This window comes from Sciurus carolinensis, chromosome 8, assembly GCF_902686445.1.
Source record: "Sciurus carolinensis chromosome 8, mSciCar1.2, whole genome shotgun sequence".
In the NCBI taxonomy this organism is placed as follows: Eukaryota; Metazoa; Chordata; class Mammalia; order Rodentia; family Sciuridae; genus Sciurus; species Sciurus carolinensis.
Genome location: NC_062220.1, coordinates 115,473,923 through 115,493,465, shown reverse-complemented (window position 1 = coordinate 115,493,465; position 19,543 = coordinate 115,473,923). Strand labels below are relative to the sequence as shown.

The window sequence follows — 19,543 nt, the reverse complement described above, 5'->3', positions numbered from 1 at the left end:
GTATTAATGATGGAGAGGAGAACATTACTGGTTTCTACTTTTCTATAAAAGGATTTCTCTGTATACATGTTTTATATACCTCATTCTGACACCTGTGTACAAAGTACAGGAAATTGCTGTGCATTTGACTTATATAAAAACAAAACTCCATGTTGCCAAGCTTTTGTGGGGTGTTGTAGGTTACTTTGTTAACAACTGTGTGTGAACATTGCCTTTCTCTTCATTCACTCTAGCCTGTGAGTGAAAGGCAGCAACAGTTAAATGGTTGGAAACCGCACCTTCTGCGTCCTGTCATCACCACCAGGAATCTTTCAAGTTGAAGCTATGGGAAGGATGGATGTGTGGGTGTCTCAAGAAGGGAGTTGGTTACTACAAATCCCCCTTCTTCAATGATCTCTTTGAAGTGAAGAGAATTAAAATGAACATCCATACTGCCCTTGTCAGGGACTAGAGACAAGGTGGGTGGGTGATGATGCTGTGACAACAAAAGGAGGGATGATTGTTGTTGAGGAGGATTAGTCTTTTGGGCTGCCTGTGGGCGAATCCTAGGGTTCTAGATTAAAAGCTCCCAGCAGGAATGTTTCTTGGACTCCTGGCAGGGGATTTCAGCAATAGGTTTTCAGGATCTAGGTATACCCAAGGGTATCCTCTGTCCATGCCCAGATACTGTTCCCTAGTTCTGTCAGAAATAGTCACCATGGATCATCGGTTTTTTTCAGGAAACAGATTTTGCCCTTAGGTTGGATTCCTCAAGCTAAGGAAGAATTACCTTTGCACCTCAGGTTTATGGATTTATGTTTTGCCTATAAACCAGGTAGTATCATCTTGCCTAGATGCATAAAATAGGTATTCTCCCCTCAAGCATTTCCCACACACAGGGTGGGATCAATGCATGTATTTCTCCCCATTACTAAGGTGGCACATATCCCTGTGGAAAGAAAACCAGGATATCCAGGCTGTACAAGTGTTCGTATATTAAGAGGTGGGAGTAGAGGGCTCCTGAGGACTTGTCTGGCAGGTGGGAGCCAGCACAATAGTTTGTGGGGCCAAGATGAGGTCATAGCCCTAATTCCCAGAAGGGGCTGCCTCAGGTGAAATGTGCATGTTCTGTGGAACAGGTTGGAGTTTGCCTAAGGAGATGGGAACTAGATTTAGGAGTGTGAAAATTCCCTGCTACAGCGAGTCATATGGCCTGGGAGGGAAGGTGGCCAGCAGATGTTTCACACTCACCTCTCCGAGTCAGGCCCCAAGTCACTTTTTCACACTCAGTATTGTCAGTTATGTTAACTGCTTAATTTATTTAGTCTGCTCAATGGCCCAGATCAGGCCCACCACTCCCACACTTGCTGGGGACAGCTAAAGCACATCAGCCACACAACACTGAAGTCCTGGACTCAACACTACAGCAAACTTGCAAACTCTACAGGTAAGTACAGTCTATGCAGCAGATAAACTCTGGCCAGAGATGACATCCCACAACTCATCCAATCTATGTACATTATTCACATATCACCCAATTGATATAACAAGATAATATTAACAGCAACCACTCTCCTGGATCACTCCCCCAACCCCATCCACCCCCAATACAACCACCACACATTGCATTTATACCCCAAACCCATTCCCAATTTGTTAAATATGGTGCAAGTTCACAGACACTTAGGAGAGGCAAATCTAGTTGTGTTGTAGAATCCCTTGAGGTCTGGGAACCAAGGTGTAGGGTACCTCCAGGGTTTTCCAGTGCCCATGGCCCTAGAGTACGGCTCAGGAGGCATAGTCGGGAGCAGTGAGCTGGGCCAGCCTACAAGGGAGGTAGAAGCCAGATGACCAAGCTCAGGGAGTTGTCTCTGTCTCAGCTCTAAGATTCTGCCACCACCTCTTCCCAATCCAAGTTGCTATTTAGAATAGAAATGTTGAAAGGTGAGCAGTGGTTGTAATAAGGGTGGGGCCAAGAGGCTGTGAAACCCCCCACTTTCTGCCTCAAACCCTAGGCCTGTGACAAGCCACACAATCCTCCAAAACTCATCTAGTTCTAGGCAAAATGTCTTGGGCTTTTGACTGAAGAGCCCACCAGGATATGAGTAGCAGCAGCCAGGATATGGGCTTTCTAAAGGACAAAACTTTTTTCTTTCTAGCCCCCAGTCCCTTTTTGTGCTCCTGGTGACTGCTTGTTAAGATAGAGGATGCCACCCAGAAGTTCTGTCTCCAGTAGTACAGTTTGAGAACACAAGATCCTCACACATTGATGTGGTTCCTAAGCTGTCTAGAGCTACCCACTGGTAGATGAACATGAATTAACCCTCTTGCAACTCCCGGTCAGTTCCATCATACACTAAGAGACTCTTCAAACCCTACTCAGAACATGGAGCGGAAATGGGGGATATCACTGTCATTTTATACCCTTCAAGTGCCACCTGGCCATCAGTCTTCCTCTCATCCACACTCCTACTTGAAGTCCTTCCTCCACCCAGCTGGTCCAGAGACTTCAGAGCCCATAGGCATATTCAACCCTGGGATCCTGCCCAGCAGGTCCAGGTCATGTCCATTAGTGTAAGCAAGAGCAGCCTCCTGGAATCCCACTGCCAGGAAGTTCCCAAGGGGTCCAGAGTAACAGATTCTTCCTGGCCCAGAGTCCAAGCATTTTCTTCTTCACAGCTTTCAGGCGAGTGTTGAATTTATAGACAGTAACCAGGCCCAAAACCTGTGGAGATGTGTTTTCCTGGTGTGCACCTGCTCGCCTCCTGGGGAGGTAGTAGAGATGGCTCATTCTGCTTCTAAACAAGCCGCCAATCCACAGGAAGCCCAGACAGCCCTGCTCACAGCAGGGACAGGGCACAGAGGGGCAGTGCTGACTGTGGAACGCCCCCCTGCAGGGGGCTGGGCTTGGGCTAGGGGGGTGAATCCCGGGTCAGGCCGTACTGCATGCTCACAGTGTGGTCCAGCTCCTCCAGCTCTGCAGGCAGTGGGATGGCCAGCTCTCCCAGGTACAGGGAGAGGGCCTCAAAGGAATCTTCCAGTTTTGAGAAAGCCGGTCTGGAAAAAATGGGGTAAATAAAAGCAGATGGAATATGAGCAGGTCCATGGGGTGGTATGAAAGGAATTTGGGCTGAGGTTCAGTCACTTCCTGGTTGCATGACCTCAGGCAAATCCTTTAACCTCCTGGTGCTTCTATGAGAAATGGGCATGATATAATGTTACTGTTCCCTCACAGGATTACTGTAAAGATTAAAGACAACACTGTGAGAAGGCTGGCCCAGATGGGTGTATTGGTGCATGCCTGTAATCCCAATGACTTGGGAGGCTGAGGCAAGAGGATTGCAACTTTGAGACCAACTCAGCAACTTAGTGAGGCTCGAGGATTTAACGAGACCACCTCAAAATAAAACAAACAAAAAATGCTGAGGATGTGGCTTGTGGTTAAGTGACCCTGGGTTCAATCTCTGGTTCCAAAAAAAAAGTCCAGGGAGAAAGAGCTCCACATGTCTTAGATAACATGCAAAGATCAAAGGTGGGATTGCATTAGCCTTCTTATCCTAATTATTTATTTATTAAAAAACTTTTTTTTTTGGTCAGGCACAGTGGCACAGTCACTGTAATCCCAGTGACTCAGGAGGCTGAGGCAGGAGGATCACAAGTCAAGGCCAGCCTCAGCAACTTAGCAGGGTCCTAAGCAATTTAGAAAGATCCTGTGTCAAATTAAAATATAATAATAAAAATAAAAAGGACTGGGGATGTAGCTCAGTGGTTAAGCATCCCTGAGTTCAATTCCTGGCACTAAAAAATAAAAACACTTTCTTTGTGCAATGCTAGGGATAAAACCCATGGGTTCATGCAATGCCAGGCAGGTGCTCCACCACTGATCTACATCCCCTGCCCAAGTGCCTTTTTAAAGGTCCTTTCCAGTCCTATAACTTGCTGATTCCACAACAATGGATATGTCCAGAAAGGGGCATTTCATAGACTCAGCAGTTCTTCCCAAAGAGAACAAAAACACTAGCCTCCTAATGCCATGGAAATGGCTTGGCTGCCCTGGAATCCTAAGACTTCTCAGGCTTTTTCCTCTTCCTTCTCATTTTTGCTTAAATGTCATGTCACCTTGGTGAGCTCTAAGTTGATTACCATGTTTAAAATTAAAATTTGTACCATAAACAGTCTTCTTTACTTGGCTTGACTTTTTCTCCACAACATTTGTCACCTTCTAATATTTAATATAGTTTATTTTTTCTGTTATTTATGAACTCACCTTGGGAGGCAAGTGCTTATTACCAGCCCCAACTCTCCTTGCTAGAATGTAAGCTCCATGAGGGCAGGCACCTTTGTTTTGTTCAGTGTTATAATTCAAGCACTTAGAATTACACCTAGCACATGGTAGGCAGTTAATATATATATTTTTGAATGTACACAGGCATTTAGAATGACTGAGAAGGGATATTAGCAAACAAATATTGTGTAGTTTCACAATTTTTCTTTAAGTTGTTACAGTGGTGTTTTTGAAGAATTGCCATCTTCTGGACTATAAAAGAACTCTAGAAGGGCTGGAAAAATGGCTCTGTGGTAGAATGTATGCCTGGCAAACCCAAATCCCTAGACATGGGACCTCACACATACTATGCAAACACTTTACCACTGGGCTACATTCTCAGCACCATGATTTTTTTGAGGTACAGGGGATTGAATCCAGGGGTGCTCTGCCATTGAGCTACATCCCCTTTTAACTTTTTTGAGACAAGGTCTTACTAAGTTGCCCAGGCTGGCCTCAAACTTGCAATCCTCTGCCTCAGCCTCCTGAGTCACTGGGATTATAGGCATGTGAAACCATATCTGGCAAGCCCCATGATTTTTGATAGCAGGAAAACAACAACAAAGATTCTAATTTTTTAATGCATGAACTTAAAAGATATGGGCTAACTTTGGTAATACTGAAAGTTATCACTTGAGAAAAAGTAAGGTAATTTTAAGACGACCTTTTTTTGTGTGTGGTACTAGGGATTGAACACAGAGCCTTGCATGCTAGGCAAGTGCTTTACCACTGAGCTACATCCCCAGCACTTTTGTTTTTATTCTTAAAATTATTTTTGTGGTACTGATGATTGAACAACCAGGGGTACTTTAATACTAAGTCACATCCCCAGCCTTTTTATTTTTAGACAGGGTGTCACTAGGTTTTTATTGCTGGGATTATAGGTGTGTACCATCCTGTCCAGTTCAAGACTTTTTAAAAGAATAAATGGGCCGAGCCCCAGGGGCACATGCCTGTAATCCCAGTGGCTCAGGAGGCAAGTTCAAAACCAGCCTCAGCAATTTAGCAAGGCCCTAAGCAACTTAGTGAGACCCTGTCTCCAAATAAAAAATAAAAGATAAAAACAGGCTGGAGATGTGGTTCAGTGGTTAAACACCCCTGGGAAGGAAGGAAGGAAAGGAGAGAAGAAGGGAGAGAGGGAGAGAGGGAGAGAGGGAGAGAGAAGAGGAGAGAGAGGGGGAGAGGGAAGAGGGAGAGAGGAAGGAAGGAAGGAAGGAAAAGAAGAAATGAATAAATTAAAGTTGCTCATTGTAGACAGTACCTACTGTAAAGTTTTTGTTTTTGTTTTTTTTGGTGGTACTGGAGATCGAACCCAGGTCCTCAAGCATGCTAGGCTACACTCCCAATCTAGTGCCTACTATAATTAGAAACTGGAAAAACCTGAACATCTCCATTATGCCATTATGTCAATTATAATATTTTCAGAGTCTCTTAAAGAAGTTCATGTTGTCAACAAAAATGATAAAGAGGAATACTGGGAGGTAAGAAGGAAAACACAGAGCAAAATACAAAACTTTATTTATTATGAAAAAATGCATGTGTATGGACAGGGAAATATAAAAGCATGAAGTCACTTGTTATAATGTCTTGGGTGAATTTTCTTCTATTATTATTTTTTAAAAATTCGTGCGGGTGTGCTGGGGAATCAAACCTGGCATGCTAGGTGAGCAATCTTTTTTTTTTTAATATAGGCTTTATTATTATTACTATTTCTTTTTTTCAATTTTTTAGTTGTAGACGGGCACAATACCTTTATTTTTATGTGGTGATGAAGATCGAATCTAGTGCCTCATGCATGCTAGGAAAGCACTCTACCACTGAGCCACAATTGCAGCCCCTAGGTGAGCAATCTTAACAACTGATATACATCCCTAATATTTAAAAATTTTTTGTAGCCCTGGGAATTGAACCCAGGGCTGCCATAGGCTAGACAAGTGGTCTACCACTGAGCTATACCTCCAGCCCCAAATTTCTTCTTTTAAATTTTCTTTTTGGTGGCACAAGCCTGTGGTTCCAGCTACTTGGGAAGCTGAGGCAGGAGGATTATAAGTTCAAGGTCAGTCTATGTAACTTTGTTGAGACCCTGTCTCAAAATAAAAAAACAGGGCTGGGGATGTAAATCAGAACAAAAAGAATCCACAAGAATTTCCTTTTAATAGCTGTGTGTCTGTGTCCCATTCAGCCCACTTGTTACTATGCCTTTGTCTCCTTCCCCTCAAACCTGGTATATGTCAGAGTTGTCAGGTGGCTTCAGTGTTTGCTGCATTCTTGAGCTCAAGTCTTCTGTCACCCTTTGTGCCTGAGAAAATCTTGGAGGTGGCTTAAGACTGGAGTAAGCATCCTAAGACCCTATGAGCTGGGAGAAAGGGGTATGATACCAACCTGCTCTCAGGCTCCAGTCTGCAGCAGATAGCAGCCAGGGGAAAGAAGGCTGGGGGGCAGTCTGTAGGGACAAACTTCTCCCAGAAAAGCTTCACGTTCAGACCAAAGTCCAGTGTACGAGGCAGGCAATCAGGATCTGCATACACCTGCCCAATGATCTGTTGATAAGATGGCTGATTAGAAAGGACTCAGAGGACAAAGTTATATGGCAGAGGAAACAGATGCTGGTATGTGAACAGGAGGATTCACAAAAGAGGGAGTGGTAAAAACCTAGGTTAGAGAGCTGCTTGTTTTCTTCTCTCCAAAATTTGCTAATCCAGACCTCTCTTTCCACTGAGAATCTGGTTACTAAGGATGGTATGGAAGACCATAGGACAATGTTCTGAATTGGCACATAAAGGCTCTCAACTTCCACTTATCCCAACTTGCCCAGCCTGTTTCCCTTATGGCTGTGTCTAGAATCAACGCTCTGTGAGGTGAGGGGCTAGGTTTGATTCATGTCTGAAACTCTGGCACCAGTTTAATCCTTTGACTTAGCAGATGCAATTGATGTCTATTAAAGAAAAAACAAAAAAAATTTTTTTTTTTTTTGGTGGCACTGGGGATTAAACCCAGGGCCTTCCACTTGCCAGGCAAGTTCATTACCACTTAGCTACATCCCCAGTTCTTTTTTTAAAAAAAATTATTTTGAGTTGGGGTCTTGCTACGTTGTCCAGGTTAGTCTGGAACTTGGGATTCTCCTGCCTTTGCCTCCCGAATAGCTGGGATTAAAGCTGTGCACCACTGCATTCCACAAAGAAAATTATTATTTATTAAAACAAACAGACAAACAAACAAAAAACTTTCCTTAATTATTCTAACCATTCTTTGTCTTTCCTCTTTTCCCACTCACAACTTTGTGGGAATGACAGAAGCCTTCAAATGTATGTGTTTGAGTTCTTTGAGATATATTGAGCTCTGCTGCTGTCTGACTGCTAAATTGCTAAAGGCAGGAATCTTTCCAAGACTCACTCTGTACCCTGTGGTTCCTAACACAGGGTTGGTACTTCCAGTTGATAGGCTTAGGTCCTAGGGAACAATGAACAGAGGGGAATTGGAAAGGGCTACAATTGGCCTAAAAACTAACAGCAAACGAACAATCCCTTGCCTTGCCTGCTGTAATTTTTTCCTGTAACCGGTACTAGGGATTGAACTCAGGGGTACTCTACCACTGAGCTATATTCCTAGCCTTTTTAAACATTTTTGAGACAGGGTCTTGATAATCTGCCAAAGCCTCAAATTTGCGATCCTTCTGCCTCAGACTCCAAGTAACTAGAATTACAGGTGTGTACCATCAATCCTGGCTTCCTATTGGAATTCTGAATCTTATCTGCCCCTTATTGTCCATGTGACTAAGAACAAGTCATTGCCCCTTTCTGAGCCTCCATTTCATCACCTGAAACAACCTGCTTAGTCCTTCTCACAGGGCCAGTGAGACCCAAATGTGAATGCATTACAAATAGTAAAACCTTCTATCATGTTGATTTTATGGTGAGCTATTCATCCCTAGGAGGAAAGGCCCCCAAACATAAAATAAGGCAGGGCTGCTAGACCTGCTGCCTCAGACATGGCCTCTGTGCCAAAGCTCACCTCGCAGAGAACGATCCCAAAAGAGAAGACATCCACTGTCTCATCGTAGCTCTTTCCTTGGGGAACAGAGGAAAGCAGGCAGTTAAGTTTACATCCTTTACCTGCTCTGCACTGGGTGTAGGGTCAAGCCAACTCAGAGACAAAAACTAGGGCTACAGAACAGGTTCTGTGGGGATGCCCCAAAGTGTGGGTGCCACTTGAAAATCATCTCTACTTAGTTTTGAGTGGCCTGCCTTGGAGGGACTTCATACAGCATTGCCCAGGATGAAAACGCATGGTATGGTGGAAAAGAATTGCACCCACATTCATTTGGATCCTGCTTTCAGCTAGCTGTGTGCTCTAGGGCAAGCCACTGAACTTCTCTGGGTCTCAGACTCTGAAAAGGATTTTATCAGGTCTTACAACCCTGTGCCTTTCGAGGATGTCCTGGCTGGTTTGAGTATTATCCACCAGGGGGCACCATACTTCAGTTCTCAGCCTGGAGAGAAAAAAAGCTAAGGCTGGGCAATGAATAGACTGAGCTCTCAGCTTAAAAAAATACATTTTTTTTTTTTTTTAGTTGTAGATGGTCACAATACCTTTATTTTATTTTTTTATGTGGTGCTGAGGATTGAACCCAGTGCCTCACACATGCTAGGCAAGCACTCCACCACTGAGCCCAGCCCCAAGCCAGTCTTATTTGAAGCCACACTTCACAATGATCAGTGCCCAGTCCTGAGCTCAGGGAGGAAGGAATTTATGAGGTATGGCCTCATGAAGGTTAAAAATCATCAAGTCCTCATCTCTGGATGCTTGGCCCTCCACTTCTCAGGCCTCTCCAGAAGTTCTTGGGTCTCAGCTATAAGATATGACTTGTTTTCGTTCAGGGACATTCCCTCCAGGACTTCAGGACTCACCATTCAGCATCTCAGGAGCCATCCAGTAAGGGTTTCCCACCACAGTATAGCGTTTCTTGCGGTCATTCTTGCGCAAGGTGCGTTTCTTGGTGGTGGCCTTCTCCACTGGGGGCCTTTTCCTTTCTTCCACTATAAGCCGTGACAGCCCAAAGTCTGCTACCACCACAGTCTTGTCCTGGTAGGACAAGGGCCATGTCAGGACCTGGTGGGGATGTTCTCAAACCTGGCCCTGGGGCGTGGGCATAGGCAAGAGAAAACACAGAGGAAGGAAGCAAAGGTACACAGCAAAGGAGAGTCACAGAAATAGACGTGGCTGTGCATTTGTGTTTCTATCAGGTGTCTGCTGATAGATTCCCAGCTCAAGAGAAGGTTTACAACAGAACCAGAAGCCCTGGAGGGGTAGGACACTGGAACCTGTAGAATGGAATTTAAAGGTGGGACAGGGGATTTGTTTTGTTTTTCTGTTCTGCCTTGTTCTGAAAAATATTTGAGGTAATTGCTAGAACTGGGATAAGAGAGAAGACAAGGTGAGGTGGTCATTGGGGAGACTTGGTGAGATAAGCTCTTTGGATAGCTACAAGGCAGTCATGTGAGAAGGGATTAAGAATGTTAGGTGTGGGTCTGGAGAGTGGGGCCAGAGCCAGTTGGTGGACACCCGGGAACCCAGATTGCAAGTCAACAGGAGTAACAATAGTGTAACAATCACAGCTGAGGGGTTGTGGGAGGAATGCTGGCCTCAAATTGGTCACTGTAAATTTATTAGCTCTGCAGCCTCAGATTCAGGTTTCAGTTCAAATGCTATAAAATAGGGTCAGCAATGAGCTGTTTTACAGGGGCAAAAAAATGGTACATGGACAGGGTTCTATATGCTGTTAAGGAACTTCTGAGGGCCCCCCAACTTTTTACAGTGTTAGGGATCAACCCCAATGCCTTGTAAGTGCTCTACCACTAAGCTGCCATCTCCCAGTGGTGAGGTCCCTTCTAGTTAAATGAATTCAAAGAGGTGACATTGTATCTGCATATATCTGGGAACTTCCAGAAGACAGGAGTGCCTTGGAAGCAGCAGGAAGGGCAAGATAAGGAGACCTCAGGCAACACCTTTGGCCTGAAGTCAGAGCCCATGGTCAGCTTCCTTGGTGACATAAAAGTCAGGAGGGCTGGCCCTAGGGAGGTTCTAGCCAGACCCAGAGTGAGGGACATACCAACTTGATGAGGCAGTTGTGTGAATTCAGATCCCGGTGGATGATGCACATAGAGTGCAAATAGGCCTAGAACAGAAACACAAGTCAAAGGCCAGTAAACCAACCACACCCTGATTCTGGAAACTGCTCTTTTCCCAGGCCAAGCTGCAGCTTCAGAACCCAACCTAGACAGTGGAGTCAAGCCCCCCACAACTACTCCTTGTCCCAACACCTACTGAAAAATAAAGGCTGCCTGGGTTTCCTCTCCCTCCCTGCAGTCATCTCCTGTTCATCTTTTTTGTTCACCAATTACCAGCCCATGAGTTGGTCTAAGACCTCATTGCTCTCTCTAGAAGTCACCAACTCCACTGGGTCATGGACCCTGGCTCTTGCAGCTTCCTCATCACCTCTACCCAGTTTACTTAGATCAAGGCTATCTGAAATGAGTGCCTTCAGATGCATGCTCCCACTTCTCCCTCTTTTTTACCTGGCCTTGAATCTCTTGATTTCAGTCATTTTGGATCCTTTCTTGACTATGATAGGGAAGAAGTGACCTCCTTCCTGGTCTAACTAGCTCTATGTTTATGACATTTACCTCTCCCCTGAGATTCTACCTTCCTCACTCGATTTATACTTTAACCTCACCCAACCCAACCCCCGCCCCATACTGGGGGTGGAAACCAGGACCTCATGCATGCTAGGCAAGTGCTCTAACACTGAGTCACATCTTCATCTCAACCTCCTCTCCCTCTTCTATCTAAATGTTTTTAAACAAGTTTCTTTTGGCTACTTCCCCTCTCCAGGGCTCCACCTTTGGTTCTTGTCACTCTTACAAGCCACTTCTTTTTTCCTTCTCTTCCCTTGCAAATGTGGAAAACGCCACTGTTCCTTCCCTGGCCCCTGGCAATGCTGCTTCCAGCCCTAGCCTCCTGGAGCTGCTCACACATTCAACCGGCTGGAGTTCAGATGGTTGCCTGCTTTTCCCATGTTCCTTGCTCCTAAAAGTTCTGTATATCTGTTTTTTTCCCTTCTGGTCTCCTCAGTGTGAGCCCTTCTCAAAGCTATCTTCCTACCAATCACATAGAAGCCTTTTCTGTCTCACAGCTCCAGCTGCTCCTTCTCTGCAGATGCTAGGTGACCAGCAAACCATCCCTAACATACTGCCTCAAAGAGATAATTCCCTACTCAGATATGGTGGGAGGTTCTGCTAGCATATCAGTCTTAGGAGGCACCAATGCAAGAACTTTCTAATCCCAGATTTTCCCTGACCAGCACTGTGACACTAGGTATCTCAGTTCACCCCAACTCTTTCCCTAAGTCCTGTTCCCTCACTGTCAACCAGTTTCTCCATTCAGACTCCATCATGTCCCTCTGTAGGTACCTTAATTTAGAAACCTGAAATGTTTCACTGTTCCCCTAGCCAGTCCCCTTTGACACTCTCCCAACTCCATCCCAACCTACTGACCATTCCAGACTCATCTTGGAAAAGGTAAGGCTGTGGTAACAAAACATTCTTGTTTAAAAATCTATTTGTCTTTTGAAACACAGAACCCTAACCTACTGTTTCAGATGAATACTGCCTTCGTGGACCTCATGTAAAGAAGAGTAGTTAAAATCTCAGATGCGGATGGGTCAGACAGCCCAGGACTTCAGCCCTGTCTCTGAAAATTTAACCTCAGTTTCTTATCTAGAAATGGAGGGTTGTGAGGAATAAACATGTTCACATGTGTTAATACCTCAGCTCAATACCTGGTACATACAAAGGACTTAGCACTTGCCAACTGCTAAGATTGGATCCATTAATTCCTGAGAATACACACAGTTTCTTCCTTTATACTCCCAGGTTTTTGCTGCTATCATCATCTAAACCATAGAGCTTCTCTGAGGGCTCATCTAGAACTCATTTCCTCCCTGATTTCCTAGGCAGTGAGGTGCTCTGCTGGCTCCAAGGGCTCTCAGCACTTGGACACCTCTGTGATAGCAAGACCAGGCCATCTTGTGCTATGGTTTGCCTCTTTAGTTTACCTGGTCTATTCCTCATTTGTCCTTAGAGATTTGGAATCCTTTGAGAAAAGGGTTGTGGTCTGAGAATAGTTGGCCAGGGGCAATTTCACTAGCACTGAGAGAAAAATTTAGTAGTCCTTAATGCCTCAGCCCACATAATTTGTCCAGGATGGGGTATTTGTCTTCCAGGGCAGTCTAGAATTTTCACACCTCTCCCTATTCCTGTGCTTGTAGAGTTGTTGGTGGGACTCACCATTCCAGAGGCGATGCCTTTTGCAAATCTGACCTTCTGCTGCCAGGGGAATGGGTCCTGCAAAGTAGGGGAATGCCAGTCAGAGGCTATGGCCACAAGTGGTCCAGGTTCCATGGGTTACCATGGTATGCCAGTTAAGCCTCCCTGTCTGTGCTAGATGCCCCCAGCATGCTCTAACAACCTGCCAAGGCTCTTGATAACTATGGGGCAGTATGCTCACCACACTTCGCAGAAAATCTTTTAGTGTGCCCCCTTCAATGTATTCTGTCAGCAGGTTCAGCTTCTTGTCCTTGTATAGCACACCAATGAACTTGAGCACGTTGGGGTGGTCTAGGCTGCGCATCACTTTCACCTGGGCGAAAGTAGGGGAAGGCCAAAGAGGGTGGATGGCTAACTTTCCACCAAGTCTTCCCTCCACCTGTCAAAGAGTCAGCTCAGTAAGCATGAGCGGCATCACTTAGCTCCTACCTTATGTGATGTGGCCAGGCACTAGGATCAGGGGGAGGGAAGAATACCACTATGTGGATGGGGATGGCCTCACAGAACTGGTCCTTGGGATCCTGCCTTTCTAGGAACTTTGCTGGTGAACTAGAGTGTAAGGGCCCAACAGTAAAACAAAGGCTTGGGAAGCAGCACCTAGAACACAGGTGTTCCTAACTGCAGCTACTCCATGGAGGAATGTGGGAGGGATGGTAAAAACTAGATTATCAAGGAATAATCAAGGGGTGTCAGTTTTCTTGGAGTCCCACTTTAGGGTCCCTACAGGGTATCCAGGTGGTGACTATAGGACTGAGTTGAATTAAATTGATCTGTTTTTATGTTCATCACCTCATAGTATGAGAGTTTCTCTGAACCACACCTTGTTTTTCCAGGATCAATCACTTGTACCAGGCTTATGCTGTCTTTTTTTTTTTTTTGGTACTGGGGCTTTACCCAGGAAGGTTTTAACATTGAGCTATATCCCCAGTCCTTTCTCTTGTTTATTTTGACAGGGTCTTGCTAAGTTGCCAGAAGCCAGTTCAAACTTGCCATCCTCCTGCCTCAGCCTGAGTAATTGGGATTACAGGCATGTGCCACCATGCTTGGCTTTGTGCTGTTTTAAAATAAGTGTTCATTGAACAAATAAATTATGCTACAATTTAGAGGGGGTAGGGATGTTCCTATAGTGCTGCTTGGTCTTTAAGACAGTGATTCCAAACTAAGTTTTCTCTTGAAACCACTAAGAATTTCTCCTTCTTCTAAAGGTGACACCAAAATCCCCCAACTCCACTTACTTTCTTTTTTTTTTTTTTGGTACCAGGGATTGAACCCAGGAGTGCTTAACCACTGAGCTATGTCACCAGCCTTTTATTTATTTATTTATTTTTATGTGGTGCTGAGGATTGAACCCAGTTCCTCACACATGCTAGGCAAGTGCCCTACCACTGAGCTACAACCCCAGTTATTTTTTATTTTGAGACAGGGTCTTACTAAGTTGCTTAGGGCCTCACTAAGTTGCTGAGGCTGACTTTGAATTTGCAAACCTCCTGCCTCAGTCTCCCAAACCACTGGGATTATAGGCGTGAGCCACTGTGCCTGGCTCTTTCTTTTTTAAAAGAGAGGGTTTCACTACGAGGCCCTAATTCTCCTGCCTCAGTCCCCCAAGTGGTTGGGACTACAGGCACAGTGGCATTTCCAATCCTGCTTTCTTACCTCAGTCAGGAAAGTCTTCTGTGTCTCCTCATCACATCGAATTAACTCCTTCATGACCATCACTTTGCCCGTGGCTTTGTGTGTCACCTACAGAGAGGGTGACTATTAATTGTACAGAAACCAGAGGCAGTTCTGGAGAGCTGTTTGTGGAAATCTACAGCTGTAGCTCAATGACAGAGTGCTTGCCTGGCATGCGCAAGGCCCTGGGTTCAATCCCCAGCATCACGAAAAACAAAAACTAAGCAACTGGCTGTCCCATCCCTTGGAGAACACACTGGGCCAGATAAGACCAACAGAGTTCATGTGTAGAGGACACAGCATGGGGCAACAGGGGACTCAGAGGGAAGTACACCCTCTTTTCTGGAGAGCTGGGCATGCACAGATGAGAGGCAAGAATCCAGAGAAGGGAAGTAGGGAAGGAGGCAGGAGAGGGCACTGCCAAGCCAAGCAGGGGCTCTGGTCATCTGGTACTGGAGTGAGTTACTTGGGTGAACAGAAATTTGGCGGGGCAAGAGGGTCAGTGCCACAGACATGCACCAGGGAGCTGGGTGAGTGGGGTGAGCTCTCCAGCCCTGCTGTCCCACAAACTGAGATATATGGCTTACCTGACCCCCCCTCCCAGCTTTCAGCAGAGGAGGAGGAGAGAAAGAGAGAAAAGTTAGTCCCTGGGCTGTTCACAGGGTGAACAGGGTGGCAGGAGCCATTCCCCCATGTGTTCCTTGCAGCATGGCCAGCACTGGGCCCTCTGGGTACTTTACATACCCCCACTGACACAAACAGTTCATCCCAATCCTTGTCTCTTGAGCCACAAGCTCACTACAGCAGTAATGTTGCCCTTAGGTAGCTGGGGCGGGGTGGGGTAGGGTAACCTTTACACCATCACCTGCAGCCAGGGAGGCCTGGTGTTCTGCACAGTGTGGAGCATGACCTGGGGATATGAACTCCCCAAAAGGAAGAGGGAGAGGTGTAAGGGGCAGAAAAGTGCAGAAGTTGCTGCCTATGCTCACCTTGATGGCCTGCCCAAAGAAGCCCTTTCCCAGGACCTCCCCATGAATCAGGTCACACGGCCGGAAGATCTGCTGCGAGTAGCTGCTGGAACAGCGGAGGGATTCTGAGCGGCTGATGTCTCGGCTGAGCAGCAGGGGCTCCTTGGGGGAGCTTGGGCCAGGGGACTTAGAGATGCTGTTACTGCGCCTGAGGATGAGGAAAGATGAGGGTAGAAAAGAGTCCTTAGAGACCAGTCAGAACCCTTGAGGTAGGAACCTCAGGTGCACCCATTTGTTCCAACATCTGTAGTTCAGATATTATTACTAGGGAGCAGGGGCTCTTAAATCAGACAGATGCTGTTTTGAGCTGCAGACACCAGAGTTTACTTAAGCATAGTAAATTCAAAATGGGAAATCTGGAGGCTAGGGATGTAGTTCAGTGGTAGAATACTTGTCTAGCATGCATGAGGCTCTGGGTTCAACTCCCAACACTGTGAGAGAGGGAAAAAAAAAAAAAAGGGCAGTGGTGGGGAACTCTAGTACTTCTCACCTGGAAGAATTAACTAGATTGTTAATTCACATATCACAGCTTTATAGATGGTAATCCACTACTCCCATATCTGCTTGATTCAAGGTACTAATTAGGTTATAGTGACAGCATGTTATCATACAAAAAAATAAGCAAATGAGATTATAGATATTTTGTACAACCTTTTTTCCCTTTGGTACTGGGCATTGAACCCAGAGGAACTTAATCACTGAGCCATATCCCCAACCCTTTTTTGTATCTTATTTAGAGACAGGATCTCGACAAGTTGCTCAGGGCATCACTAAGCTGCAGATCCTTTGAACCTGTGATCCTCATGTATCAGCCTCCTGAGCTGCTATTATAGGTGTGCATCACTGTGACTGGCCTATATTTTGTACAACTTTTTACCTGTCTATAGTTCCTGAATTTTAAGATAATAAGCATGAATAACTACTTTTTTTTTCTTTTACAGCAGTAAAGCCACTATGTTCACATTTTCAAACATTATCTGGGAGCAGTAAAGGTTGACACTGTTACTTTGACTTACTGAAGAAAGGACAAGAAGGCTGAAGATCACAGCACTGTAGATGAACAGCAAAATTGCAAACTTCTCTCTGGGGTATCCCCCCTGCTTTACTGGGATACCCTGAGAGGACTGAAGTTGGATGGCTCTTGGCTTGTCCTACCACACAGGTTTGCTTGTTCTTGCTCTTTTGTTCTGCCTCCCACCGAACATGCCCATCAGAGCATATCATGGACCTGCTGTATCTTCTTTCCTTCATTTCCTTTCTCCTGCCTGATGGTCTTCAAGGTATCTAAGCTGATCTCCAGCCACCCCATATTTTCCCTTTTCCAGGCCATGCATTTCTTGACCTTCTCTGCCTTTTGTATTCTGCCTCTACTAACTTCATTATGCTGACTGATGCCAAGTCAGCCAGGAATGATGGAAACAACCTGTGGGAAGAACACTCTTTCCAACAGAGACCAGCAAGAGGGCCCTGAGTTTGCCTGTTTGGTCAGGGGATAAAGAACCAGATTCCTAAAGATCCTAATACTATTTCACATTTATTGAGTGCTGACCCTAGGCCAGCTGGCCCTGTACAAATCTGTCCCTTTCCACATTTAATCTTAATATATAATTGGAGAGGTTAGTTTACTTCTCTTCTATAAGCCTCTCCACTTGGGGCTTGCACACAGGTGATTGCTTCCCTCCACAGACCTGGCAGACTCTGAGGTATGGGGTTATTGGTCCCTCCGACTAAAACAACTTGCCTTCACCTCTTGCTTTGCTTTATTATATTAAAAGTCCTAATATATAATTTTTCTTTTTCTTTTCTTTTCTTTTTTTTTTGTGGTTCTGAGGATTGAACATAGGGCCTCTACAACCGAGTTACATCCCCAGCCCTTTTTGAGCCAGGGTATTGCTAAGTTGCCTCAAGTCTCCTGAGTCACTGGTATTATAGGCATGCATTACTATGCCTGGCTCATTATATACTTATTCAATCCTACCTGTGCCTGTACTCCCAGTTCTGAGCCCCCATACTTCCTTATACTTCCTCCATGTTGCCCATTAGTGTTTAGCATTACTGACTCTTTTCTAGCTCAGGAGTTCAGTGAAGAGAGCCTAACTTCTGGTTTCTAAGGAAGCCTGGCAAACAGCTGGGTCTGCATAGGCCCTGGCTATAAAATATGATTCCCATGGGGTAGCTGAGTCAGTGTAATCCCTCATGGCCTGTCCCAGGCCAGATGGTTTCCTCTAATGTTGCTAGCCTTCAAAAGCCAGCTCAGCCTCTAAGGATGAAACACAGGACAGAACAGAGCTGGGGTGGGAGGTGGCACCTCAGGGAGCGTCTCCTCAATGTCCCTTCCAGATTGTCCTTGGTGTCCAGAGTGCTGAGGGTGTGAGAGTGTCCATCATTCTGCATGTGGGGAGAAAGCCGGGCATCTAGCCGTAGCTGGTCCAGGCGCTGGGAGACGGGGTCATGTTCAATCAACAGCTGAAGTGTCTGACTTGTTTGGCTAATTGCATCTTCCACCTGTGGTCAAGAGCAGTATAAGGCTGGCTCCCACAGGCTGCCTCATCCCAGGCCACCCACTGCCCAACCCAGATGATCCAAGCATTGTGGCCAATGCTCAACTTGGCTAATGGTGGTCTCCGGCTGCCAGCAGTCTCAGAGTAACCTGTGCCTGGCATTCTGGCAGCTCTGTCATCTGCTACCCTGAGAACCTGCTAGCTGACAAAGGAGGTCACCAGTGGCCACAGGCTCAGGCAAAGACAAAGAAATGGCCACAGCCTGATCTTCTAAGAGGGTTTGTTTCATGTCCTACCCCCACAAGACAGACTAAACACATGCTGTACCTCCTCCACTTGGAGTGTGCGGACGGGGGTGCCATTGATCTCCAGGATGCGGTCCCCAGGGTGGATGGCATTGCGGTTGTTGGGACTGATGTGCATCCGGTTGACCCTAAACCAGACAAGAGTTGAAATGGGTTGAAGGTATCCTAAAAAGTCTCCAGACCAATTTTGCTTGAACAGAGAAGGCTCACCAGACCCCAGGCCCCCACTAATTCACATGGCCTGGGTACCCCTCCCCCCAACAAAGATAATATCCTTTGCAGGATGCTCCATCTCAGTGAAGATTATCATCACTCACCTAGTGGTCTAAACCAGAAACTTGGACATCACCTTCCTCTCTGGAGTTCCCTCATTCCCTCCCTCCCTCCCCCCACCCCCTGCCCATTTCTGAGAATCCTGCCTTCTCTCCATCACCATAGTTACCAACATATCTTACCTGGCTCACTGCAACAGCCTCCTAACTGGTCTCTATGTCTCCAGGCTCTTTTCCTCTCCCATCTAACCTCCACACCAGTGATACAAGGCCAACTTGGTCACTACACCTTGTTGCTTAAAGGATCTTCATAATTCAGGCTCTCTAGTCCCTCTTTTGTTTTTGTTTTTTGTTTTGCGTGTGTGCTTTTTGGTACTGGGGACTGAACCCAGAGGTGCTTCAGTTCTGAGCTACACCCTCAGTTCTAAATTTTTAAATTTGGGCACAGGGTCTGGCTAAGTTGCTGAGGTTGGTTTTGAACTTGTTATCCTCCTGCCTCAACCTCCCATGTTGCTGGTATTTCAGGTGTCCTCCATGCTTAATAGTCCTTTCTCTGGTTACTATCAATCAATACCAGACAAAACTACAAACTCCCACCTCTGTAAACATGCTTCTCTTCCTCTGCCCTGAATACAATTCCCTTCCCCGCTTTTTATTTGGAGTATTGGGGATTGAAACCAGGGGCAGCCTACCACTGAACTGTATCCCATCTCTTTTTAAATTTTTGAGACAGGATCTCCTTAAGTTGCCAAGGTCGAGCTCAAACTTCTGATCCTCTTATCTTAACCTCCCAAGTTACTGGGATTTCAGATGTGCACCATCATGCCTGGCTCCCCCTCTTTTTATCTCCTTCTGATTTCCTCAACTCTAATGCCTCTCACTTGTGTTGTAAGCTCTGGCTTCAGGTCCAACACATAGTAGAAATATAAGCAATATCTACTGGTGTCTCATTACTGGTATTATGCGAACATGACTCTTTCCTCATCTGGTCCTTGGCCTGGACCTAGGATGGGATCTTAACCTCTTCTAGCCATGGATCCCATTTTCTCCTCCTTTATCCATTTACTCAACCAGCAAAA

The 19,543-nt window shown here is 45.8% G+C and overlaps 1 protein-coding gene across 5 annotated transcripts in view; it reads right to left on the bottom strand.

The window, feature by feature from the left end:
- Positions 1–1,253: 1,253 nt before the first annotated feature.
- Limk2 (LIM domain kinase 2) overlaps positions 1,254–19,543 on the bottom strand; it is a 72,574-nt gene continuing 54,284 nt past the window's right edge. Inside the window, exons 6-16 of one of the 5 annotated variants that reach the window (XM_047560959.1) lie at positions 18,215–18,320; positions 17,695–17,891; positions 15,348–15,534; positions 14,341–14,427; positions 12,869–13,066; positions 12,649–12,705; positions 10,413–10,478; positions 9,211–9,385; positions 8,315–8,370; positions 6,686–6,843; positions 1,256–3,036 (exon numbers count right to left, since the gene is read on the bottom strand). In XM_047560959.1, coding sequence (XP_047416915.1) covers positions 2,892–3,036; positions 6,686–6,843; positions 8,315–8,370; positions 9,211–9,385; positions 10,413–10,478; positions 12,649–12,705; positions 12,869–13,066; positions 14,341–14,427; positions 15,348–15,534; positions 17,695–17,891; positions 18,215–18,320 — 1,432 coding nt within the window. In that variant the 3' untranslated portion in view covers positions 1,256–2,891. Of the gene's footprint in view, positions 3,037–6,685; positions 6,844–8,314; positions 8,371–9,210; positions 9,386–10,412; positions 10,479–12,648; positions 12,706–12,868; positions 13,067–14,340; positions 14,428–15,347; positions 15,535–17,694; positions 17,892–18,214; positions 18,321–19,543 lie in introns of all 5 variants that reach the window. The other 4 variants (XM_047560960.1, XM_047560961.1, XM_047560962.1 and 1 more) reach the window with 4 other exon arrangements.